The 27,386-nt window shown below is 31.2% G+C and overlaps 2 protein-coding genes across 10 annotated transcripts in view; one reads left to right on the top strand and one right to left on the bottom strand.

Annotated features, from left to right (window-relative positions):
* Tomosyn (syntaxin-binding protein tomosyn) overlaps window positions 1-24,392 on the top strand; it is a 36,096-nt gene extending 11,704 nt beyond the window's left edge. For 2 of the 8 annotated variants that reach the window (XM_083108326.1, XM_083108332.1), the window contains 18 exons: window positions 191-395; window positions 496-571; window positions 674-828; window positions 1,054-1,345; window positions 1,548-1,791; window positions 2,035-2,291; window positions 2,580-2,769; window positions 7,526-7,798; window positions 8,291-8,809; window positions 15,836-15,959; window positions 16,290-16,409; window positions 16,558-16,683; window positions 16,911-17,117; window positions 17,286-17,394; window positions 19,573-19,656; window positions 20,005-20,100; window positions 20,295-20,419; window positions 20,498-24,392. In XM_083108326.1, coding sequence (XP_082964452.1) covers window positions 191-395; window positions 496-571; window positions 674-828; window positions 1,054-1,345; window positions 1,548-1,791; window positions 2,035-2,291; window positions 2,580-2,769; window positions 7,526-7,798; window positions 8,291-8,809; window positions 15,836-15,959; window positions 16,290-16,409; window positions 16,558-16,683; window positions 16,911-17,117; window positions 17,286-17,394; window positions 19,573-19,656; window positions 20,005-20,100; window positions 20,295-20,419; window positions 20,498-20,751 — 3,456 coding nt within the window. In that variant the 3' untranslated portion in view covers window positions 20,752-24,392. Of the gene's footprint in view, window positions 1-190; window positions 396-495; window positions 572-673; window positions 829-1,053; window positions 1,346-1,547; window positions 1,792-2,034; window positions 2,292-2,579; window positions 2,770-4,686; window positions 4,714-7,525; window positions 7,799-8,290; window positions 8,810-11,212; window positions 11,259-13,074; window positions 13,580-15,835; window positions 15,960-16,289; window positions 16,410-16,557; window positions 16,684-16,910; window positions 17,118-17,285; window positions 17,395-19,572; window positions 19,657-20,004; window positions 20,101-20,294; window positions 20,420-20,497 lie in introns of all 8 variants that reach the window. The other 6 variants (XM_083108329.1, XM_083108327.1, XM_083108331.1 and 3 more) reach the window with 6 other exon arrangements.
* Ptpmt1 (protein tyrosine phosphatase, mitochondrial 1) overlaps window positions 1-27,386 on the bottom strand; it is a 49,783-nt gene that overhangs the window by 16,291 nt on the left and 6,106 nt on the right. The window lies entirely within an intron of this gene.

Raw genomic sequence — 27,386 nt, 5'->3', positions numbered from 1 at the left:
TACTCGATACTATCTGTCTATATGTATATGTTAAGTGCATTGTCGTATTAACAGAATCGAGATATTTCATAAAAGAATACATTTTATCATCCCTATATATGCATATGTATCCACGTTTCTCTCGTTTCAAGGAAATATGTTTTAATGACTTTATGTACATTTTATATACATGCGGATGCTTTGTTTTCAGATACTTATAGGATATACGACAGGACAAATTGTATTGTGGGATTTAAAAACCAAAACTGCTGACTATAGATGTCAAACAGACGATCCATTAAAATCGATAACATGGCATCATGAAGGTAAACAATTTATGTGCAGTCACACAGACGGTTCTCTCTCGACTTGGACTGTTCGACAATTAAAGCCGACGAATGTAACATACCCACATGGTAAGACTCAATCAAATAGTGTACAATTCCATTATCTTCATCTGTATTTAATTGTATAATTTACAAAAATGTTATGCTAATAATATTCCTTTTTTTACAGCAAAATCCACTAAAGATGGAGAACCTGAACTTTGCAAACCCATTCAAAAAGTAGAATGGAAATTGTCGAGATCGGGGTAAAAAAATGACATATATTATTTGTTTAACGAGCACAAAAAAAAGATAATCCTTTATCAAGTATATATTTCAAATAATGTACAAACGTAAATTTTTATTAGGGAAGCATATGTGATATTTTCTGGTGGATTGGCATACGATACCACTGGAAGAACACCCAGCATTACAGTGATACATGGAAAAACTACTACGGTGCTCGAAATGGAACATAATGTTATAGACTTTGTAACACTGTGTGAAAGTCCATGGGCTAGTGGTACAGTATAAAATATATTTTTCCATGTGTTCTTAGATAAAATATTGTTTTTTGTTACAATTAAATTGTCCTCTCTCTCTGTTGATTATAATATAAGTACTTTTTAATAAATGTCAATTTATAATTAGTGTGTTATTTATCATAATAATTATAATTATATGATGTCGGAAATGTAATTATTGTTTATATAATATATGTAATTAAAAACCATGATTTATTTTTCAGATTTTCAAGATCCTTACGCTGTTGTTGTTCTACTACAAAATGATCTGGTTGTGATAGATTTGTTAACTCCTGGATTCCCCTGTTTCGAAAATCCATATCCTATGGATATTCACGAATCTCCTGTAACATGTTGTGCATATTTCGCGGATTGTCCTTCGGATCTGGTACCTGCATTTTATTCGGTTGGATCCAAGTCACAAAAGAAAACCGGTTTTAGCGAGAAAGAATGGCCTATTTCCGGTGGAGAATGGAGTTCTAGTTCTAGCAGTTATAACGAGATTATTCTTACCGGGTATAATATTATCATAAATATATCTCGTATTAATAAATTATGAATTTGCCTTTTTAATCATAATGATAACATGCATAGTTTCGTCAAAATATGCACGTCTTACTACATCATACATATGTATGTCATCGTCTATTACTAGTTAGCTGATAATCGATAAATTCCTTAAATTTCTATAACTATATGTGCATGTGTTCGTTCATAGGCATGCTGATGGCAGTATAAAGTTCTGGGATGCTTCAGCAGGAACATTACAAGTCCTTTACAAACTAAAGACGGCGAAACTTTTCGAAAAGACTAGAACGCGTAGTATAGATTCCGAGGAAGACCCGTTAGCGATTCAACTTATCTTCCTTTGTCCTGAAAGTCGAAAATTAGCTATTGCGGGAAGCGGCAAACACGTTGTGCTGTTTAAATTTAAGAAAATTGAGAGTATGTCTGAAGTGGTGGTAAGTATTGTTCTTGCTCTTATTGAACATTACTTCGATATATTTGTTAGTAAACTCGCAATTATAACAAAATGGCAAATAGCAATGTATTACATCTTTTTTACTTATTTTATTTTAAATTACTTTATCATATCTTATTTAAATAAGACGTGTTCATACATGTGTTCATAAACGTGTTCATACGCGTGTTCATTTTATACTTACTCTCTTGGAGAAAGAAAAACATTTTTTCCGATATTGTAGACTTTGGAGATATGTTTATCAGTGGACCCAGGAAAAGAAGCGGATAACTCGCCGGATCGTGAATCTCCGGCACCTGGAAACACTGTGGGAAATGTGGAATCGAAGAATACAGATTTCAATCATCCGCTCAAAATTAAAACGGGTCTACAAAAGAGAGCTGCCGGTTTTCAAGCAACATTGATTTGTTTGACAACGGCACCCAGTGGAGAGCAACCAGAAAATATAACATCTCTTAGCTTAAATTCTTCATACGGCCTGTGAGTATATAACTGTTAATATAACTGATGACTATAATGAGATTATATTAATTAATTATTATGAAATGCAAGCGCAAGTGAAAATTATGATATATAACTGGACTAATATTACCGCACGCGTATGCATATATTATTGTACTTTTTTATAAATGTTTTTAATAGATTTTTATAAACTTTAATAATTTTTTATAATCTTTTATAAATTTTCAAAAGAATGTGTATGTGCTGTATTTTTTTGTATATTATAAAGAAATAAATGAGAGATAAAAAGAATATTTTTATGTTTAGATTGGCCTATGGAAACGAGTCAGGGTTAGTGATAATAGACATCGTGCAAAAGATTTCTTTAATTGTATTGAACACCAGTGATCTTGGAGGTGGCTCTGATCCTTATCAACGCGTCTTACGGAGTCCCAAACGGCAGGACGATTTGAGACGAGAAAATGAAGACAAGGCCAGAAGTCCGAGTACAGATCAGGTAAAATGTATTTCTTCTTCTATCGAAATTATTTACATTTTAATTCCCCAATCCTTACCCCTCGATCTCTTTAGAAAGACCTCTTAGAATTTTTACATCTTGGGCGTCTTGCATTCTGCTTTCTCTAAATGCCAACATTTTTCTTCACTGCATGTGTAATTATAAAATATTTATAATATAGTTTAATAACTACAGTTGTGCAAAAGAATCTCATTAACACAAAAAATATTATAGTTAAATATTTTATAATCTATTTAAATATATTTTTTTCAATTCTGTAAATTAGCGATCTGATAACTTTAAGAAAAAAAGAAACCTTATTATACATAACACGCACGCGTGTACGTACACATATTTAAATGTAGGCGTACACAAGAAATATCGAAATTTTATTTAATTGTACAATGCAGCTCATAGAACATTTTTTCTTAACGTGTAATAGGAAGTAATGACCTAAAGATTTTTTTGTAATTTATTAGCCTAATCTTACGTGCTTGAAGAATTCTTCTGTAATTTAATTGAAAACTTTTTCTGTATTTTATATGTTGTAGTATAATATTCACTAAAAATATAATCTCATCGCTCTCAAAAAATTTTTTTAAATACGTCATAAAGCAAAATAATTGTTGGCAACAAAAAGGTAAAGTATCTATTCTCTCCTTATATATAATGGACATTAGTGGACATATAGGGGTAATAATCTTTTATAATCAAAAATATTTCAACCAAGATTAGAAATGTCTGACATTTTAACAAACTCTAATAAATATGAACAATTAACAAATAATCTTTAATAAAGAAATGATTTTTTATATGCTTAACTATAAATAAAAGATATAACAAACATGTTCCGTCAAATTTTAATAACATTTTAAGACTTATTATTATTAATCAAATAATAGCTAATATATCAAATAATAACAGCTTTTTAAAGTACATAAAATTAATCTTTATATATATATATATATATATATATATATATATATATATATATATATATATATATATATATATACATTATTTAATTTTTAAATTATTAAATTTTTATTACTACATATATATGATTAATATTTTTCTTAATATTTATAGATGTAGCTTAAACTATTTATATAGAGTTTGCATTTAAATTTCGATAGTAAAACGATACAATTGTTTTAATAAGATAATTAAATTATGTTTATAAAACGTATCAAGCTACAATTATTTGCAAATAATTATTATATTGTCTAGAAAATTTTAGACGCAATAGTATTCTTTTTCTATTTTTAATTTGTTTATTACACATGCAGAACTTTGATTTTATTTTCTTTAATATAATAATAAAAATATTCAAAATCTTTTCGCTGCTTAGCAATTTTTTTATCAGATAATATTAAACATATACAATAAATATATTATAGAAAAAAAGACATAATTACATTGTGTTATTTTCAATATATCTATTCGAGCTGTTATATCTCAGAAGGGATAATATATATATTTCTAATGTATTTTATTTAATGGATTAAAGATTTTTTTTATTAAATGATTCAAATAACGCAATTTTCTAGTTTCTAACATGTTATGAAATATGTTTGTGTGGAGAAATCCATCCATATGTAAACATTTTTTGTTATATATCGAAAAGAATAATTTTACATCGGCAACTATTGGTCAAGCTTGTCATTTTCCACGTGCTAAACATTTTTTTATAAATTATATTGATATAATTTTTTTTCTTATTTCTTTATATTATTATTATGGCAAGACGTTAAAGATATTTATGAAAATCTATTTTTATAACTTTATTTAAAATCGATTGTAATAATGATAAATATATAATAAATGATAAATACTTTTTCTCTTTTCTATGCGATCTTATACAAAAATATCATTTTCATTATATTTATATATATATATTTTGTATTTAATGTTTAGCTAACTATGTGTCTACCATTGAAGCAAGTAAGATCAAATATATTTCTGTTGAGAAATTTGTTATCGTTTTTTGTATTATGTAATGTTGTTCTGTTATAAGAGAGAGTATTAGTCTTTATTTATATATTATTTGAGTAGATAGCAATGTTAATAGTAAAAAATTCAATTTCAGTTTCTATCATTAAAATTTATAATTAGATAATCAAATGTTGAATGTAGTAATTGATGGACAAATGAAAAAAGTAGAAACAATATAAAAAAAACAGGATCAAGAAACGTTAATTACTTAATTACTTAACAAGAATAACAACTGTTCTCACATAAACATTTGATGGAATCTGTGCATGTGCAGAGATTTGATATAAAAATATGTAAATGTAAGATTTACAATCATAATCATTCAATTAATATGATGCGTGTTATTAACGATGTTAACATTATATAACTTAGTATTAATTTGTTTTTGAAGACTGATACTACTTTTTTTTTAAAGATGGATGGATATATGTATGTACATACATATACATATATTATATATTAGTGTGTGATAAATTTACAATGTTATTTGTAAATTTTTTTATTATATAACATATATCATTAGAGGTTATTATTAATATACATAGTAATGCATGAGAAAAATAAATATGCAACATAAGTCATGCATCAAACATTTGCAGTGCTCAGATAATTTTTATGTATTTATGTACGACATATTATAAGAGACAGAGAATTAACAGGTATGTTGACAAATTTGGGATGTCATTGATATGATAAAGCATCATCTATCAAATATTTGAGAAATCATGCTTAAGAAAATCATTAAGGAAAAGTTAAAGATGAAATCTTATTATTGAATGTATTTATACGGGCATTTTATTTATATTTACACATGATTAGATTCGTAACTAGTAGGTATTTATTACATTATGTTAAAACAGATAATAATCGATTTAAACAATATTATTTGTCAGATTTATTTGAATGTAATATTTAATTGGTGATGTAGTGCTTTTTGTGTTAGAAATCAGAAATTTATTACTGTAGATACGACAATGTTTTATAAGAAGAATATATTCTTAATGTGTGTACAGTGTATTTATTAGCACAAAAATATAATTTATTTAATAATAATCATAACATGTTTCAGCTACGTATATACATCACATCAGTAAATGTCAGCATTGCTCAATTATTGATGAGATATCTAGCAGGTGATTAAAGACATATCCATACACTACAAATGTGTTACGAGTAAAATAGAACATTTTGTAATGTTTTCGTGAAAATTTAAGAAAAATTGACTGGAAGTCTTAATATTGAAAGTGTCCTCTAGAAGCTTTCAGATTTGATATATATTTTTATTGAATTTCAAATTCAAATCTTAAGCCAAACTAAATTATTGTACATTTTGTTTTTTACGGTCCAGAATTTTGTGAATATTGTTAAAGATTATAATTTAATCCCCCGCCTTGGTTATAAAAGTAAATATGCAAACTTGCAATAAATCCAACATGTAAAATTGTTTAATACGTGTCTCTACATGCTTGTCCTACCTTTATCAGCGCCTAGTACTGTCATTTTACTGATGTAATGCATACATGCATTGTTTAAGATCATCTCTAACTTTTCGTTTATGCTTTAAAGCAAGTTAAGCGGGAATTATATTATCAAATAAATGGTACAACTGTTTTCACAGAGCTATTTTATAAAACCAGTATCCAATTATTTTCCAGCAATATTTATATACTCGCATGCTTAGTAAATGTAAATGTTAGTATATATATTATTAATGTAATTTTTTGTTGAATCTCGTTTTGCTTATTTTATACGCGAACATGTAGATAGGGTTTATAACTTGATCATTGCATATAGATATGAAATGTGTACATTAATTCAGCTATATGTATAAGCTGATGTATATTGCATATTTTTCATCGTAACTTATTCTTTCAGAGATTTGTAGTATCATTAAGATATTTGTGATCTCACTTGCTATTCTTTTATCGAGAAAATTATAGATATTTTCCATAGCAAGAATTATAAATATCTAAAGGTGTTGACGATTAATCGTATCTTTTTCCATTTATGGTTATATTAGATAATTGTAAGATAACAATGTTACACGATATTTCTTAAATGTGATATCTCTTTCTATAATATCTATCTTTTTTTCTCGATAACGATTTAATAGTGCAAAAAGTATTGAAATTTTGAAATACTATATATATTTAGAAAATTTACTTATTTAACATTACAAACAATTATTTAAAAAATGAAATAAGTTTAACAAATATATAATCTTCATTTGTACAAGATACATTATGATATTCCATTAGCGATATTGTAAATGCAAAGGCCTACGTTTCTACGAGCATCTTGGGCATTTTGTTAGCTCTTATGGGCAGACAGATTTATTCGTGTAAAAGAAAGAAAATATACATATAATTATTGTATCCTCTGTCTGCACTCTTCGATATAAAATTTTCACGAGCTTGGGAAGTGACAAGTGACCATATGTTTGCGATAGCTTTCAACTTGAATTTGACATTGCGCTTGTTTAGGCATGTTTCACGCGTTTACAGTCACGGCAGATCATATAACAGCACGATGATAAGGGATTAGTCTACACCACTGTTAGTGGACACATGAACGCGAAAATTACATAATGACATTTATTAAAATACATATTTTTTTAGAATTAGGTCCAGTATTTTACATATATATATTTTACATATATATATATATATATATATATATATATATATATATATATATATAAAATTCCTCTTTACCTCCGAACTGATTGATTATGCAAAGTCCAACATCTTAAATTCATCAGAGTCAACGAGAATTCGCAACGGAATCCGAGCCAATAGTTGCAAGGATGGCAGATTCGACTCAACAAGTGTGTCTTCCGAATGAGAGTCAGACTGGAAACAATAGCGATAAATCGAGTGAGGAGGAATCTACGAATGAACACAATAAAGCGGGAAACGACGAGTGTCAAAAAAGTCAAGGTTGGAAGGGATTTAGTCTCAAGAGACAACTGAGCAAAGTTGATCTGAAGATCAAAAATACTTTTACACCATCTTTGGTGTCTTCTCAGAATGGGGTACTTGTATGTTTTTTAATACGTGCTTTAATTATCATTTTTTTATGTAACGAAAGTTAATTTGAAGTTTCTTGTGTTTTCATTGCTACCGGTTTTATTTTTACGACATATTTAAACTGTGTGGCGTTTTAATTGTACGTACACAAGTTAGCTTGTAGCACAGTCATTGCATTTCTTACATCTCTGTGCCATTTATATATACGTATGTGTATACGATATGTTCTTAGAAATGCAATACAACATAAAACCTGACTCTTTCTCCTCTTTCTTCTCTTTCTTCGCAATTTTATGAAAAAGATGTCCAAATTTTTTTTACATTGTATGAAAAGTTATTTGATTATAAAAAGAATATCTTCTGTGTGAAAAAAAGGTTGATTTTGTGCGCTTATATCGGAAATTGCTTTTTGAAATGGATAACAGCACACTTTTGCTTCTCTTTTTGAATCTAATGTCGTTTTATGTTTACAATGTACATCTTTATGTTTCCGAAAGAGCTCGTCATCGGGGCTCATGCAAGTACCCCAATGCCAGCAGACAAGCGGTGATACTGGCAGTCAAAAGTCTTCCACATTTTACTGCAATATCAACGAAACGGCCAGCACGAGTCGTTCGCTGTCACCGGTCGAAAGTATTGACTCTGAATCCTCTTTGTCGCCAGAGAGTCAGTCAGGACGCGAAAGTCCTCAGATCGATGATAGGAAGCGAGAGATTCAAGAGGCTAGAAGCCCTGTGAGCGAAAATGAGAACGAGAAAATGATAATAAACGATGGCAATATCGGCGTAAAAACCGAAGCAGTAAGACCGATGAATCTATCTTTGCCCGAACATGAACTAAAACCACCGCGATTGAAACGTATCGCCAAGATCAAGCAAGCAAAGAGAGAAAGCCGCTTACTTTCGGTGCCGAATCTAAAATTTCCCAAGAACGAGACAACCATTTGTGACCTAAGATGTGAAGAGAATAATGCTACCTCCGAATCGTTCACCGGCAATCTTATAAGAAGATTCAGTAAGTGTTTACATCTAACGTAGAAATGCGTTTTGTGTCGTCCGTGTGTCCTTAGAGATATATTACTTCATTAGATTTTCACGTTAAATGTGAATGTGTGCGTGTAATTAATTTTACTAACGATCGAAATCTTCCTCGATCAAGAAATGTGCGATTAACAATGAAATTGCATTTGTATCTGTGATTGAGAGAACATGTGGTGGGTGTAGACTAACCATAGAGAGAGCTCGGCTGGTCCTGGACGTGCTTTTCTGCCTCTTTTTTTTTTAATACAAAGCCTAGGATGCTCTTAGATGCGTTCATGATTATTTCCAGAGGAAACGTTAACACAACTCATATTAATTGCATCGTTGCCAAGATTGGGTAAATTGTAATAAATTATAAATTGAAATAAATCATTCAACTATCGATATTTAATTATGCATATTTGATTACTTAATAAAAACTTTATATTCATTTAATTTTAAAACAAAGTAAAGATATTAAGTTGTCCTTAATAAAAGCAAATATATTTTCTCTCTTTTCTTCTCTCTACATTTCAATTAAAAAATTTATTATGATTTGTATATTATTGTGAAGAAAAATAAAACATTTTAAATATTTCAATTTAATCCTTATATAATGTCACGAAATATAATAATTTTCACTTACTTACCCAATATTGGCTTTCATTATAACATGTCATCATCAAAGGTTTATGTGAAACAATTAATGAATCAGGCAATATGTAAATAACAATAATAGTTTCTAACACACATATACTCTTGCAAGAAAATCGTTGCAATAACTCTTAATAGTCCTAACATTAAAAAACGATATATGTCTTGTACGAACAGACAAGTATTAAATACTAACAATATTCAAATTTTTTGACACATAACAGATCACATAAATCTGATAAATATTCACGTACACATAAAATTGAATAAAATAGCTCGCAAATTTCTAGTTACGAGTACTTTTTACTTATTGCATGTCGAATACAAATGCATATTGATGAAATAGCAATGCTATTATAATGCAATCTAAATATTGTTGATAGACGCTCCTACATGTCATTAAAAAGAAAATGAACGGTAGAAATTTATCTCGTGTTTATTATATTTCTAAAGAGCATGTGTTGCATATATCTTAATACGTGCAATGTGAAAATTACTTATATAAAGTTATTATACATCTCTATATTTTTAATTTTATTTATTTAAATTCTAATAATTATATAATTCTAATAATTATAATAATTTCTTTCCGAGTGCTCGTTTTCAATATATTAAAAACGAAATAAATAATTTAGCTCTTGTAACAAGGTTTTTGCAAGAACTTGATAGCTTAAAGCTTGGTAGATATAATCGATTTTAACTAAAATGCAAAGTAATTGACGTGTATTTTTCTTGTGAAATAAATATTTATAGTTATGTGGAATAAGAGAGACTGTGCTGTGAAATTTGGTCACACAAGAGAGTGATGTAGAGTCTAATATAATGGTCAGTCAATAAATTCATTGATAATTATAATTAGGCTCGTCCGAAGTGTGTCGACGTTTCTTCGATTATGAAGAAAAGGCCTTATAATTAATAGAAGAGTGCAGACAATATTCTCGGTTAAAGGATAATACAACGCAATGTACGCCGAAAATGATAATTCTTTAAAATGCATTCCTGATTTTCAGAAAGTCAGAAAGATCAGAAAGTGCCTCTATGAGTACGTTACAAATTTTCAAATTTAAATGATAAAATCAGTGCTATGATTTGATGTAATACTGCAAGTTCTTACTATGAAAATAGTATTACAAGCATATAAGATTATCAAGACAGAAAGAGATATAAATTATATCGTAAAATACTCCAATAAAAATTTGTTAGATGAAAATATATCTCTCTGGGTGAATATATTCAATTTATATCCGTGAATATATAATATTTTTGATATTATTTTCAGAAGAATACATTTTGAAGAATGTCAACGCTTCACTAAACTGCATCGATTGCCTTTCATAAAGTATTTTTGTCGAACCTTTGTCGTCCTTAGTATGCAATTCATTCGCGTTGATGATCTCGATAGGTCAATAGGTCAGGATTCACCGTACATACTTACGATTTTTCTAGTTATTCCCATCCCTAGGTTACCAATATACCTGGAATGCGTAGTAGATATTTGGAAAGTGCATCGCCTCCTGTTTGGTCTTGGTATCCATTTGTGTCAACTCGTTTCCAAGTTTTATGACTACGTTTATTCCTTGTAAACATTATTCGTATGCTCGCAAAATGTGGGAAATACCCCTTCCTCCCGCGGGAATATCAACAGGAAATAACACGACCCTGTTCGTACCGGCGCCAAGTCCTCTATCTTACACTTTACACTGTACAATGCGAATTTGAAGAGATTCTACTTTAACACTTTTTCAGGTTCAAATCAATTTTGCGGTCTTCCCCGACAGCAAGCTCGATTCAGGTAAAAACAAGGTTTTTCATATTTTGGCAGTTGTCTTATCACCGAGAGAAAAGTACACACCTTGACACCAAGCTCTCAGTCAAGATGTATGATTTTACACATTACAAATTAATAGGCGGTGTTCTTATCATCCTAGCTTGATCACGATAATCCAAAAATCGGGTTCTATTCGTAGATTATTAACATTCTCGATACGATTGACATCGATTTCCACTTGCCTTCAAATCTACATGTAGAGTTATGATTTTTCTCTTCTTACTTTCCAACATACGAGTATATTATCCACAGACACCTTTCTCTCGGTACAACATTGCTTTCAAAGCTTTTGGAAATTTTTTCGATGGTTTGCACGCAAATAGCAATAGTAATAATAATAACAACACTGATGATCGTGGCATCATCAATGACAACAAGATAAAGTCATTTTCTTTTATTGATTAGATTAAGGCGTGAAATTGTATTAATTTAATGCGCGTTATATAAACGCTGCTGACAGGACACTGAGTCCAACTCTTTCAAATTTCTATCTCGACATTGACTGACTACTATAGAGGACTCTGCATAATATTCTGATATTCCACATAGCGAGCAACAAGATGTGCATACACGAGCAGGCGTTATCATTTCTCCTCTCAACGAGATCTTCCATAACGTCACCCCCAGTGCAGACAACAACAATGACAACAAATATTATTTCACACACAAATTTGCTCGACAAATCTTTTGAATAGTCGAGGCAAAGCCCAGCCGAATGAACTAAAGTGTTTTCAATTTGTCTTTATCGAGGGATGTCAGTCGTTTCGTATCGGTGCGACAAAACATATAGTCATGAGATGGCAAAAAAAGCTTAATCTCCTGATTTCCCATCTAATGAAAATAAACGTTAGATTTACACAAACATCTATTCTGATGCAAACTTTCATCACGCTATTTCGATGTGACTGATTCTGACGAATCATTGTTTTTTAAGTAAGATCCTCCCGAAATTAAGGTTTCTCATCATTATCGAAACAACATGAGAAGAATGCTTTCGATATCATGAATTCCCATGTATGAGAATATTTAAATGAAAAGACAGAGTTTCTTTATTAAAGCGCTTTCGCATACGTGTGTTATGTAATAGAGAACAATAGTTGTTTTTGAATATTATGAAACAATTTGACAAAAAAAGTAATTGTTGACCATTTCTTTTCTCGCCAACTATTCAACTTCATTATTACATTAAATGACATCTTCGATTTTAGGGTGGGAAATCAAATATATGTATATATGTAAAACTCTACATAAGGAGAATTTATAAATGTGTTTAGATAAAAATTAAAATTTTTCTGTAATATATTTCACTTTATTGTGTATACTATATATCTAACTAAACTAACGATACTTTTGTGACTTAATATTTTTTTAAACATGTTGTTATATAAGTTATAATAAACGTCTCTGCTATTTCAATATTTTGTTTGATACTTTCTATATTTTCATTCCGCTTGTATGATGAGTATTTCTATTTTTAATTAATCGTAATAAAAAAGAAAAGAATTTCTATAGAAAACACGAATAAACGATAAAATAGAGCGCGTAAGATAGGTAACATATGCCTACATAATAACCTGCTAATTGTGAAAATTAAAATAAAATTTATTTTAATGCAAATTAGCTTTTCATACGTTTCTGTTTTCTCGTTTTGATGGAAGCTTGATAGAAGCGCTCATTTCCATATAAAAAAAATCCAATCTGCACACAAATTTGCTTTATAAACGAAAGCAACGACCAAGTCGTATACTTGCTCCACATTTGACTTGTCACTGATTTGTAGATGAACGGGATGTGCGTATTGCCGGTGACAGGAAGAAGTACAGTGGGTGTTGGTGGTGAGAGAGGTGACAATGGTGATAATAGTGATGGTTGTAGCACCGGCGGCGGCAGCGGTGGCGGTGGCAGCAATGGCGCCTACAATAGTGACGGTGGTGGAGGTTCTAATGCTGGTGCTTGCGTAACTCGCTCGGGTACTCGTAATGCCGCCGCCGGCGCGATTAGCGGTACAGACGAGGAAATTAATATGCAAGTGTCTCGCAAGGGTGTCACGTTAGATCAACGTCACCCGCGCGCCCAGGGTATAAGGAAGCTCCAGAAGTGTCTGAGCACCACTACCAGCCACTTCGAGGTGGATTCCGCCTCGGGTGCTGCCGCCGCTTTTCCGACAGTCTCGCTATTCTACGCTCAGCGTAGCACGGAGATGAGAAGTTGCTCCCCAGCCGTCCCTCAAGCATCTTTGAACTACCAGAATATCCTCACCAACACCAGACAGTATAGCAGCTTTGGTAGTATTGCGTCGACAGCTAATTATAATTTTAATTATTTATGTATGGACTACGTAGACCACCGATATATTATTCTCTTTCTCTCTGTGACACCGAATGGAAAAGCTACTCTTCTCTGACCGCTTGACTTTTAGTTTGATTTTCTTGCGAATAGAACGATTTTTCTCGGATCAAATCTTTTAAGCGTGGAAAGTGCCGGATCTTTCGCGCAACGTTGCTCTATATCTCATTATGTATATAATTTAATATACATCAGAAAATTAATTAATTATATATAGAAAAATATATACATTTTATACATCAATAATTGATTGTTTGAGATATTACATATATATTTATTTTTCCAAGGTAATACTTATTATTCCTCTTGCTCTTGCTATAAAAATCAATTATTTTCTGAATTGATTTTAAAACTGAGCAGCTTTTTTTTTCAATAATTTGTAAAATCATAAGCAACGTTGTTCCCGAGATCCTTGCAATACAACATACGTTTTTCTATTGTCTAGAATCAATAGATACTGTCTGGTCTTTACTAATCTGATTGTGAAAGTGACTTCGATAGTGACTTCTCTCTCACACTACGATGCATCTCTTTCTTTCTGACTTGTATATGCTCTTTAGTGGATCTTTTCTAAATAAACACAAAAATGGCACATCCGTCTGGATTGCGTGATCTCTAGTTGTCACACTGCACCCTCGAAAAGAGATACTCTTTCCTACTCTTTTCGTTTTTGCCTATGTGGCAAGCTTTTAATTTCTGCTTCTTTTATAGATGTGATCTATAACGTTGCATCTCAAATAACTACTTCCCAGCTCGATGCACAATTTAAGACGCACTCTGTGTGAATATATCGATAATAAGACGGATTTTACAAGCTAAATGTGCAAAAATGTCGGAGGGATCAAATATTACGTGTCAACATCTTATAGACTTGAACAAAAAAATACACATCCTCACATCTTTTCTCTTCGTATTTGTCTATTATCTGTTGTATATTAACACTATCTTTTATCACATTATTATACAAAAAATAGCTATTTTTATGCAACTCTTTTAAAAAGTGATTTGTTTGCGTCAAAATAGCGCCACGTATTAACGTTTATTAATTTATTAATAGTGTTATATATGTGTAAAGTTTAAAACGCAAATTTCTTCTTATAAATAGACTCGATTTATTTGTATCGCTATATCTCAAATATTTTATTTGAAACGTATACACTAAAAAATTATATAGGATGGAACAAATTTATGAAATAATATTCAGATAATACAACTACACTCATTATGCACACACAACATACACAACTATTGTATCTATTAAATTTAAATTTTATATTACATGACATTTAAATTTTATATTACATTTTAAATTTTATATTACATTAAAAGTAATACAATGTGCTGAAAGAATTATATTCAGAAAACGATATATTGCTTAATTCGATTGCATATTTCGATTGCTACTTTTGCAAAACTGTTTATGGTCGAAAATATATATAAAGCATCTTACAAATCTTATCTTTAAATTACACCAAGCTTATACGAAATGCATTGGGTTGGTCTAATTCTTTGTATTTATTACGGAAGACTTGATCGATTTTTATGTTATGATGATAATTTCGTCATCACATAATTCGGAGGTCACCCGAATACTTTACGCGTGCATGCAAGAATAATTTTTCATCGTGCCACTCGTCTATTTAACTTACTTATGAGATTAACCGTGTCTATGAACGCGAATATTCTCTTTATACTCTGAGATAATTCCACACTAACTGAATACGCGATAATACACATGCGTGTGTGCGTATGTACGTGTGAACTTGTGTGCGTCTTTGTATGTATGTATGTATTTGTGTAAATTTACAACTGACTTGATATATTCATAAGTCCTGATGAATCTAAAGTCTGCGAAGGGTAATTAATATGTAAACTGCAGTCGCGGGAAACACTAATTGTAATAGTTGTTGTTGTTGCTGTCGCTGTTATTATTATTATTATTGTCATCATCATCGTCGTCCTCATAATGAGCATTTCTCATCGTCACGATCATTATTATTACTGTCCTCTTAAAGCTGCGCTCTGTCTTTAATAAATGTTCTAATTACGCTAGTTTGCGATATACACTACGTAAAGATGATGTAAACGTGTCGAAAATAATTTCAATAGTTATTGTGCATGCTTCGTAGCTCAAAAAAAAATTGGATCATTTTTATTCTATAAATAATCGATAATTTTCTTTTGGGATCGCTGGTCGGGTAGACAAATTCGATGGTTCCTTCCAACGATCAAGGAGCTCGAGTATGTCGTCCCTCGAAAATATCACCACAGAAACCATAAGCTGCCTTACATTTGCGGATTCTTATACGAAAAAAAACGGTACGTAAACTAGTTTAATGATTTTTGTACAAAAGTTTAATTTTTAAAATTCTTTGACACACATGTCTATGTTACATATACCATGTATATTGTATATTACAGTTTTTTTTTTATTAATGCCGTTAGCTCGACGAATCGATTATTATTAATTCTTGCTCTTGTCGATATTGCCTAAAGTAATTTATAAATATTAAAAGATTAATTATATTAGAACTCTTCTTTTTTTACGACGCTAGTAAATTATTTGCATAATTTAACGCGGAGTAAATTATTTGAAAAAATTTAACACAGAAAAAATTTGCAATAATTTAACTGTTTTCTTTTTTAAAGATACAAGCGGTATGCCAACTTTATGGATTGGCACGTCTCTGGGATCTGTACAGACTGTTGTATTCAATACACCTGCCCATGGCGAACGTCATGCTCATCCAGTGGTTGTGTCTACTTGTAGTAAGTAAAACTTTTTTATTATATTTTCAGTTTTACATAAAATATGTATATAATATATAATCATTTTAAAAAATATAGCATCTTTTTGTTTAAAACAGCTCGGGAGCATGTAATATGAATTTAAATATGGATTTGATTGTGTGCGCAGATGGATCTACTTTCAAACTCAAGGGTTGTATTCTGTCCATGTCATTCTTAGATTGCAATGGCGCTCTAATTCCATATTCATTCGAGTCTTGGAAAGACGAAAATACGGATGGCAAGGAACGCAACAGTAGGTTTCATTTTTTTCAATAATCATACATTCGTAAGAACAAAAACTAATGTGGAAATATAGTTAATATTTTTCTGTGACTCTTGTTCATTTAAAAAAAAGTCCTATGTGCAATATATAATTTAATAATATATAATAATATTTTAATATGCCATATATTACATGTAGGACTATATACTTTATATGTATAATATATGTCATATTAACAAAATGGATTTCTATTAAAGAGAGTCAAGGTAAATGTACAAATAGCCGAATGTCACCGTCAGCGAACACGCAAGTCAGCGGGGACAATTTTGAAGATAGACAATTTGTGATGCTTGCATCGGAAAAGCAAGCGAGAGTTGTGGCATTACCCTCCCAAAACTGTGTATATAGACAACAGCTGGCGGATACTCATATCGTAATTAAAGCAGAGGTTACATCGTTGAAAGGTATAACTACTATATATTCTATATATTTTCTTCTATATATTTTTTACATAACGCGAATATAGAAATATAACTGTTATTTAGATTTATTATTATGTTTGCTACATGTAATTATTTCAAGATACGTAACACTTTCGCGAAGAGTCTCATTTTCGAAACATTTCTGTCTAGATAATGTCTGTCTGGTATGTTATGTTTCCAATGGTCACGTCACGACGTACAGTCTGCCTAGCCTTAGACCGCTGATAGACGTTGATTTTCTACCTCTTATAGACTTGAGGTAAGAACAGTACCTATCTCTCTTTCTGATTTGTTATTGTAGCTCTATGAAAGCAATATAGTGACAATATTTGCACATGATGCGTTGCACTATACGCTATTATAATATTTGCAAAAGTTTCTACATTTTTTTATTCTTATATAATGTACTATATTGAATAGTACAGATATACATTAAAAAGTACATTAAAAATACACTAGAAGTATTTTTACATATCATATAATATTTCAAATTGTAAATGATATTCATACGTTAAAATGTAACATATGTTTGTCACACATCTATTTATGATTCAATTATAAATTAACGGTGTCATGTCAATAATATTACCATTCATATAATAACTTGCTGTATTTTTCAAATATAATAATATTCGAAGCAATACAATTAATTTTTTTCAAAAGATACTAATTAAATTTGCATATAAATAATTTTTAATATATTCTTACGTTAAAAATACCATATCATCGCAAAAGAATATGTCAAAAAAATTGTGAGTTGATAAAAAAGAAGTGAGAAAAAATCTTTTTCCAGTAAAAAAATATATCAAATTTTTAAAATTAAATAAAACTACTCACAGGTCTAATATTTTACAGAAAAATTACAATTGAAAGATGGATATATTAAATTACGATATTTTTAAACATGGTATATGTACGTAATAATTTTTTATTAGAAAACACAAAGTAGGAGATAGCTTTTAAAAGGTAAAAGAGAAAAAATTCAGAAATTTTTTTATTAAAGGCGATAACACCATAAATTATGTATTATTTACAAGCAAAAGCTTATTTGCTGCATAAAAAAATTTATAAATCTATATTTCTAAAGCATTTGTAGCAAAATTTCTCTGTTCTATTTATATAGCTGGTCATTTATTTTTTTTAGATATTCTATTTAATATTTCGATGCATGAAATTGATAAATCATAAAAATCTCGCTTATTCTCTTATCGTCGCTTAAATTTTATACTTATTCGCAGTAGAATAAACAAAAAATTTGAAATTTATCGAGTAGATTTAGGTAAACTACCGAAACCAGATATATACCATGACTGCCGTACGTAAAGATATATTATAATTATCAGGTACTTATTTCCATTTCAAGAATATTTCACAATGTCTTATAATCATTTTCTATAAAATTCCATATTAATTATCTGTGTACAATTGTTTCTAGAAGTGTGCAGAGAGAGAGAGAGAGAGTCATTAAATATATCAAAATAATATTAAAAACATAGGTTTAATTATATAAGATTAAATATTTTTAGAAATAATGTGGCACACTTTTAGAAATTTTTTTTATATATTAAGTGTAAATTATGCGAATGTCTAGGAACTATATAAATTTATAAAAATTACGTATTTTTTTGTGACCGATGTGTGTGTGTGTATCTGTTAATAACTTATATTTATGAAATAACGTTCAGAATAAATATAAAGAATAGCAATAAATTTTACATATTTATATGAATAAATATGACTTTTATATTGATTATCTATCAAGAAATGAATTAACAATACTATTAGCATGTGACTTTTCTCTGCAATAAATGCACTCGTTAACCCTTAACACAATTGAAGCATGTTTCATTGGTAGTATTTTCTACAAGCACTTCTACTGCACTTCTTTATCTTGAAGCATATGCTACATTTGCAGAGAATGATGCAGTTGTGAAAAGCAGTTGACGAATGAAAATGCGAATTTGCTAACAATAAGTAGTGTTTATGCTACATTAACATGAAAATATTTTCTGTTTCAATTTAATTACATTCTTTTGTACAGTATTTCACAATCACGTGATATAAAATTGGCTGTTTTTATGGCAATAATATTCTTCATCTGCAAGTTCTTTTTATATTTGAAAATATCTTTATTTCATCATATGTATTTACGATTTGTCTTTAACAAAATCTAGCACTACACTATGGACTTTCAGGCAACATTTATCATTTTCTCGTCTTTTTCACTTACAAATTTTTCTATACATATACAAAGAACAAAATATATCGTGCGAACATAGTCACATTTGAAAAGAAAATTTGAAAATAATTGGGTTAGCTGTGTTTTAAGGGTTAATGCTAATTATAATAACATAAAAATATAACGTAATAAATCTCTTATATTAATCCGTGTAAGGTCGAGCGCTCACTTTCCTCCTGTCTCTGTAATCTCTAACAGTTTTCAGACTACAAAACACGGCATTGTAGACCCCATGTTGAGCATATGGGGTCATCAACTCTTTGTTAATGGCGATACCGATCAGTAAGTCATCTATGAAGTACAGCTCACCATATGTAAAACCTTTACACAACACACAATGTGCCTTGCGTGCAATATATACTAATATATAATACATATCATCTTTTTTCGATTTCATAATTTTGCTACCAGCTTCATACTAGTTATGTGAAAGCGTTTCTCACGCGATTCGAACCCTCAATAACCACCAACGAACTGGTTTTTATTGCCTACCAGAGCTTTATGCTATGTATATAAGACCGCACACTCGACACTCTTTTACAGTTGTACCCTGATATTGCCATTTTTCGTATCTATATTAGTTATGAAATAACGCATTGCAGTAAAGCTGGCGTGTGCATTTTTTTGCAGGATCGCAAAGACGCTTTGCTTGAGCAATCGAGGCCATGGTTTATACCTTTCTTCACCTATGGAAATTCAAAAGTTCTCCGTTTCAAGTGAATTCTGGTATTGTTTTATACATCTGTTTTATTTTTACTTTAATAAAAAAAATTATTACTTTTAGTCTCATGTTGAATTAATATTGATATACTTAACATTGAATATTTGATTTAATAATTTAATGTAATAATTTAATATTCGATTTAATAATTTATAATTTAATTTATCAATTGAAGACGTATTTTTATATTTTTTTTTAGCGCTGAGTTGACGGAGATGATGGGTGATTTGTTTATTGGTCATGATATGCCAGAACCGCCTAAAGAAAGTTTCTTTAAAGGTTTATTCGGTGGAGGTTCGAGAAGTCTCGATCGAGAGGAGTTGTGTAAGTGGATATTTAAATTTTAAAAATAAAAAACTGAATAAAATCTAAAATTAATATCTATACCGATGCCGATTGTAGTCGGAGAATCTAGCGGTCGTGCGTCGCGCACAGTGGCGAAACATATTCCAGGACCAAACGAGGCTATTCGAGAACGAGTCTCTAGCGCAACGGGAGAAGTACAGATAGCACATCAAATGGTTGTGGAACGCGGTGACAAGCTATCGCAGCTCGAGGATCGAACCGCGCGTATGATGACGGAGGCTGAGAGCTTTTCGCAAGGCGCTCACGGATTGATGCTCAAGTACAAAGACAAGAAATGGTACCAGCTATGAGAACATAATTTGGCTCGAGCCCGGTGAAATGACACATGTTTCTTTAATTATTATTTAGCGTTCACATTTCTCGTCTATGAGTTTTGTCATGTTAAGAAAAATTAAAAGTTAGACGCGTATTATGATTCTCACACACGCACATTCTGTACGAGAAACATCTACACGAAGAGAGGGATAAAGGTATATTATATATGTACATCTCATATGCGATCACCTGTGCGACGCACATGGAACACACGCACATTCTGTAATGAGAAAAAGATAAGCGCGAAAAAATATATTTCAAAGCGAATAATTTTAGCGATAATTTCTCAAATATGTAATTATAGATCTCTCTGCGTACGGGTGAATAAAAGAGGGACGTCGATGAGATGGAGGTTTTGTTGTAATGAATTTCCGCGGATGTACGACACACGTACGCGTATAATTATACTTATATATAAAATATAACTTATGCAAAAAGATGATTGAGAGTATATACGAGTCAATATAAGCAATTATATAATAATTCGCCTTTTAACCGGTGGCACTCGTTAATTCATTCGGACGTCCTGTGAACATTGTTTAATGGCGCCTTGCCTTGTTTGCTTCTCAATAAAGAATTGCCAATAAGTATTTACGAATGCCACATTGTTGCAAAGTTTAAGCACTTTTGAATATATAGAATCGAATGAATGCTAAGAATCGCATTAGTTAAGTCGTCTAAAAATAGTACATATATAATATACATACATATATGCACGAGTTCTTAAATTAATATTATATATGTGTTATATATGAGAGAGGATATATATACATATATACATCTATATATATATACATATATATATATATGTGTGTGTGTGTGTGTAAAATTGGAATGAAATATGACTACTCATACTATATTAACAATACAACTAAAATTTGCAGAATAGTAAACATATTGTAGAAAAGAATTGTTATCGATTAATAATTCTTATTCCGCGATGTAAATTTTATAATCGTGTATATTGTAAGCTGACTTATATCTAAGTATTTATCAGTACGCGATCGTAGATTATTTCATAAATATACGTTAAGGGTTAAAAATAAAAATGTGACCAATGCGATTCTTATAAGTTCATCAAGTGTAAAAGAGAGATTTGTTAGGCTCGATATAGAAACGATTTTATGCATACTTTTAAGAAAGTTACGAAGGCAAGACGGCACAGTGACACTATTCCGAATGTATTGACAATAAATTTAGTTAATTTCTCGGTGAGAAAAAAGTATTGGATAAAAGTTGAACGCAATGAAATATATTTTATCCAGAATGGCGGGTTGAGCAGATTGCAATAGCTGCTGCATTCGCCACGCTGATAAGAATGTATTAATTGTTATCGATTGTAGTATCGCTAGACATGCTATGTATATATAAAGAGAAATAGATACTGTAGAACAGATTCTGCGTTATAAAGCTGTTTATATAAAAATGTATTATGAGTTACGCTATTTCAATGCCGATGATAAATTCAACTGAATTTACATTACATTCAAATGAAATCTACTACTGTAATTTTAACACTATATATATATAGTTTAGATTAATTAAAGACAATATAAATAAACATATATATATATTTGAACGTATGTATATGCGTGTGTATATATATATATATATATATATATATATATATATATATATATACATGTACACATACTATGCGCGATAAGTTTATTTGAATTTATCGAGGTTCTGAATCGTCGTACTGCTTCCATAGCAATAATTGTATAGTCGATGTTAATGGTACTAATCACTCGTACTTAATATGCCCACAGAAGATTAATTAGAATGCATTTTTCGAATTAATTCGAGCTCATGATATAATTTCCCTTGGACAATATAATACACGTATAGAAATCCGTTGTCCCATTACACTCTTTATCACGGGATGTCTTCACTATTGATTACTAGTACAAAGGAGCGCGAGCTCGTTCGTCGAAATGTACGAACTGTAGGTGAAATTCATTGATGCTGAATTTGTAATACGTTTATGAGAGTGCGCAGATATATATATATATGAATCATATATTATATCAGATATATATATATATATTGTGAGAGTGCGCAGATATATATATATATATATATATATATATATATATATATATATATATATATATATATATATATATATACGATTCTGAATTACGACCCTGTTTTAACTAAACTGCTAACTCTGACAGACTTTCACTATCCTATGTCTAGAATTATTATTCCTCGGATACCCGACACTCAGTATGTAAGCAGTTCAGTGGTAGATAAGATACATTCAAAATAAAATATAAAGTATCCTAAGAAGCGAAAATTTGTTAATGCCCGAATTACGAAAGTCGGTACACAAATTAGAAGAGGAATATGTTCTTTCGGTGGAGATAAATCGCGTCTACTGCTATAATAATTAGTAGGTAGTTTCATGTGAGTTATAGTTACAGAAAAGATAGAAAATTATATTATTATTTAAATGTTACAATAATATATTCAAAAAATTTGTTGCACAAAGATTATATATTTATTGAGACAATTTCTCATTATTTATCAAAGAATTTAATCATATTTCAAAACAATTTCTGATGATAGTATATTATCTACTTTATATATAGACCATAGTATGTAAAGAAAAGAAAGATGGCTAGATCGATGGTTCGAGAATGATATGGCTAGATTGAAAATATTCGACTGTAATTAATCGATTTGCTTACTGCTTATATTTTTTTTGTGCTATATAGTCTTGAAACCCAGAAAATATTATCTATATAAAGTAAATTTTTAACTCTTTCTAGCCCATATTTATTCCTATTATATCAAGTTTCCTACTGAGATAAAAGATTTGTGTTTTATTGTTTCTTATTGCATCTGATTAAATAATATATCATATAAATAAGTAATAGTGTACAACAAAATTATAGAATTATAGAGAGAGAATGTACAGAGAGAGGAGCTATATCTTAATTATCAAGTAAATATATAGCTCACCTACATATACATATATATACATATATGTGTATATATACACGCAGATGATATTAATTAATTTCAAACAAAATCTATGATGATGCTGAAGATTGTCGTTGGGCTGGACAGAGATAATTGGAATGTGCATACATTTTAAAGTCCCTTTAGATGTTCACAAATAGAAATATAACAAATATCTCTTTTACTACATATTTAATTAATTTTTGTACACTAATATATAATTTTTTTTAGTCACTTAGATGAAAATGACAAGACACGTATATAAATGAAAGATTTTTTTCGTACAGCTATTCTTCAAAGTCTATACTTTTTGTCAACAAACGAACCATGTTCCTTTTAAAGAGTTATAATATTATCTTTATTCTCTCTTTAAAAAGGCTTCGATATAATTATATATGATTTTCGATTCATGTAAGTATTATGATGCGCTATTAAATTCAATATTATAAACGAAAGAAGTATATATTTTTAAGTGCGACGAAATACCTAATACTCTCGATTTATACTACTATTGACGATCTAGTTGAATTTTTATTTTTCAATGATATTAGATATATCATCTTATAATTGTAAGAGTACTGCCTCGGCTACAGACTGTATCTTGGCTCCAATTTAATAAATGAGTTTTACTCGAAATCGAAAAATATCATCGAATATATCTTTTTCTACACTGACTTTAAACTAGAGTACAATTTTGTATAATTGTTTTATTTAAAAGGTGTATAATCGTCAGATTTATTCTTTTCAAATAAAGACTGTTTCTTTTGCCTCATATTTATATCATCATGTATATGTACCTCATTTTTGTTATAATAAATTTTAACTTTTTAATATATACTAGAGTCAATTTCTTCATCATTTAGCAAGTCAAATTTTATAGAGCTCTCAAACTTTTTAAAAGAGAAATTAAACAATCCTTGCAAACTTTAAACAATTTCTTCATTAATGCCACGTATGTTTTCTCAACAAAATTTTATTTCTAGCTTAATAATCGAGATAATTAGCATAGGAAATAACAGATTGCAGCAGGTAAGGAGGACCTTTTTCGATGATGAATTTTCGCGAAGGAAAAATAACGCACAGGTCAAGGCTCTCGAAAACCTCGCCCTTTTTATTCGCTCTTTAACCGGAAGGAACGGTGACTGCTATCGACACCCTGGCTCGTAATTAAATTAATTTCTGCATCTCTTCCTTCGACGGTATAGGCATCGGCGTGGAATAATGCAATGGCGCAACCCGTTGCGACGTGGCGCGACGCGACGAAGGTGCTCGACCGCACTTTCTCTCTCTCTCTCTCCCTCCCTTCCTCCCTCTCTCTCTCTCTTTCTCTCTCGCGCACACTTCTCATTTCCAATTTAAAAATAATGAGAATTTACTGCGAATAGGTGTGGCTGTCGCGCACAGATACCCATTGACTATACCAGCGTCTCGGCCGCGCGCGAAGTGGAATGAATTGAAAAAAATTCAATTTAGCTTCGGGTATACCGCCGACCAGCCGCGATGCGACGCGATCCGACGTGACGCGACGCGCGCCTTCTTTTCTCGCCATAAAGGGAACAATAGATTGAAATTTATTTATTTTTCTCGGCTATTTATCCAGCGCATTTCTAAAAAAAAATAAAAAAGAAGAAGGATCCCGACAATCGTTTTACTTCTACTACACGGGAAACGATAGCTGACGCGAAAAAAAAAAAAAAAGATATTGGAATGTTCCCTTTTGCGGAAAATTTAACTACGGACAATCGCCCTCCCTCTCGGTTCATTATATTAATCGACGTCGTGAAGATCGAGAGCCGTTCTCGCGCGATTCGAATAACAATACGTGTCGGCGAGTACGCGTCTATGTTGTCGGCAACGTAGTAGAAAATAGGAAACGAATAAAGATTCGGGAAAGAGCGAGAAGAGAGCCCGGCAGTCTGTCTCGGGCGCGCGCAATAAAATGTAAATTCGCGGCAATTCGCGCTTCGTCCTCCCCCTCGATATTGGGAACCCGGTCGCCCTCCCCCCTCTCTCTCTCTCTCTCTCTCTGTCTCTCGTCTCCCAAAGATCCCCGTGTAACGGTAAGTAAGTGGCGAGTGCTGCGTTTGGAGCCCGCGGGCTCCGCCGTCATTTGCATGAGTAACGGTGGAGAGCGCCCGGAACGGCGTGGCGCGGAGACTAAGGGTGTAGCGAGACGAGTAATTTATAGTCAATAATTCTTGGCGAGGCAATTTTCGCATCGAGCGCGAACGTTTCCTTGGAACGACGACGACGACGACGGAGGAGGAGGAGGAGGATGAGGAGGGGTCGGGGAGGCGAAATGGCGGGAAATGAGGCGGAATGTTAAATAGCCCGTCGTCTTTCACAGGTAGCCCTACAACTGCACGCTGGCTACAATCATTCGCAAAAAAAGAAGAAAAAAAAAAAACGATTCTACATTTCGTACACGAATTTTCACGCCCGCGCATATGTCAACCTACGGAAAAAGTTCCCAGCAAACACCAAGTAACATTTATATAACTGTTATAATTTTCCACTCAACGATATAACAGTTATATAACTGTTATATTGTTGAGTGGAAAATTATAACTAACAGTTATATAACTGTTATTCTGTCAGATTTGAAGATTTATTTATCACTTGGAATGTTTATTACCTTACATGTTTTAATAAAAAATTTGTATCTTAATTTTTTTTATGAAAGACACTTCGTCGACTACTCGCTCTCTCTCTTTCTCTTCTCCCGTTTTTTATTTATCGCACGGCGCACCACTTACGTGCGGAAAGTTTAGTCTGATGTTGAGGGAAGCGAAGATTACCGGGGCAACATAAACCGATACCGACGACATAAAGGTGCACGAGCGATATTAGATATCAAACCGCCCGGCTCTAACCTTCCGCCTTCGGGTATCCCACCGAGAGCTATCAGACTGATAGAATATGTTCGACGTCATCTTCGTCGTCGTCGCGATGCTACAACCCCACCTCCCAAATTCTATATCGGCCCGTATATGCGATCGCCATACAAACACCGCTTTATTTAGAGTGGCTTTTATCGCTCGCGCCAAGTTAACTTATATCTCGAAAATACAGCTTACCTTTATTCCACCCGCTTCGTACACTCTACGCCATGTATTTTACTTTTCTTCATTTATATTATACGACCGTACATTCACAATATCGTTCTTCACACTATTCGCTACGATTACTATGATCTAATTGGAAATTATCGCGATCTGACACTCGTCCATCAATTTACGCATCGTTCCTGACATTTATCACATGACGCATTCAAAGCGAACAAATCAACGTAAATCGCGAAGAAATATTCTCGTCCGACACTTGCGATGTTATTATTACGATTTTGCCGAAATCGAAAATTTAAAATTTACGGCAACTTTGCAATAATAAATTTTTGAAGTACATACATAATAATTTCTCGGTTGGTACCCCTCACGGGCGAAGCAAAACTGAAATAAGTCATTAACCCATTCAGACCCTATGTACATAATTATGCACAAAAACTTTAAAATCATGTGAAATAGTTATTTTTTAGAATTAGTTTCCCTGCGATCTCTCGGTGGACTAAATAATAATAAAAATAATAATAATAAAAAAAAATAATAATAAAATAATAATAATAATAATAATAATAATAATA

The sequence above is a fragment of the Camponotus vicinus genome, unplaced genomic scaffold (assembly GCF_025532165.1).
Source record: "Camponotus vicinus isolate PSW18456_S1 unplaced genomic scaffold, iyCamVici1.0 SCAF_9, whole genome shotgun sequence".
In the NCBI taxonomy this organism is placed as follows: Eukaryota; Metazoa; Arthropoda; class Insecta; order Hymenoptera; family Formicidae; genus Camponotus; species Camponotus vicinus.
The sequence above is the reverse complement of the archived record's forward strand: the minus strand, read 5'-3'. Positions and strand labels throughout refer to the sequence as shown.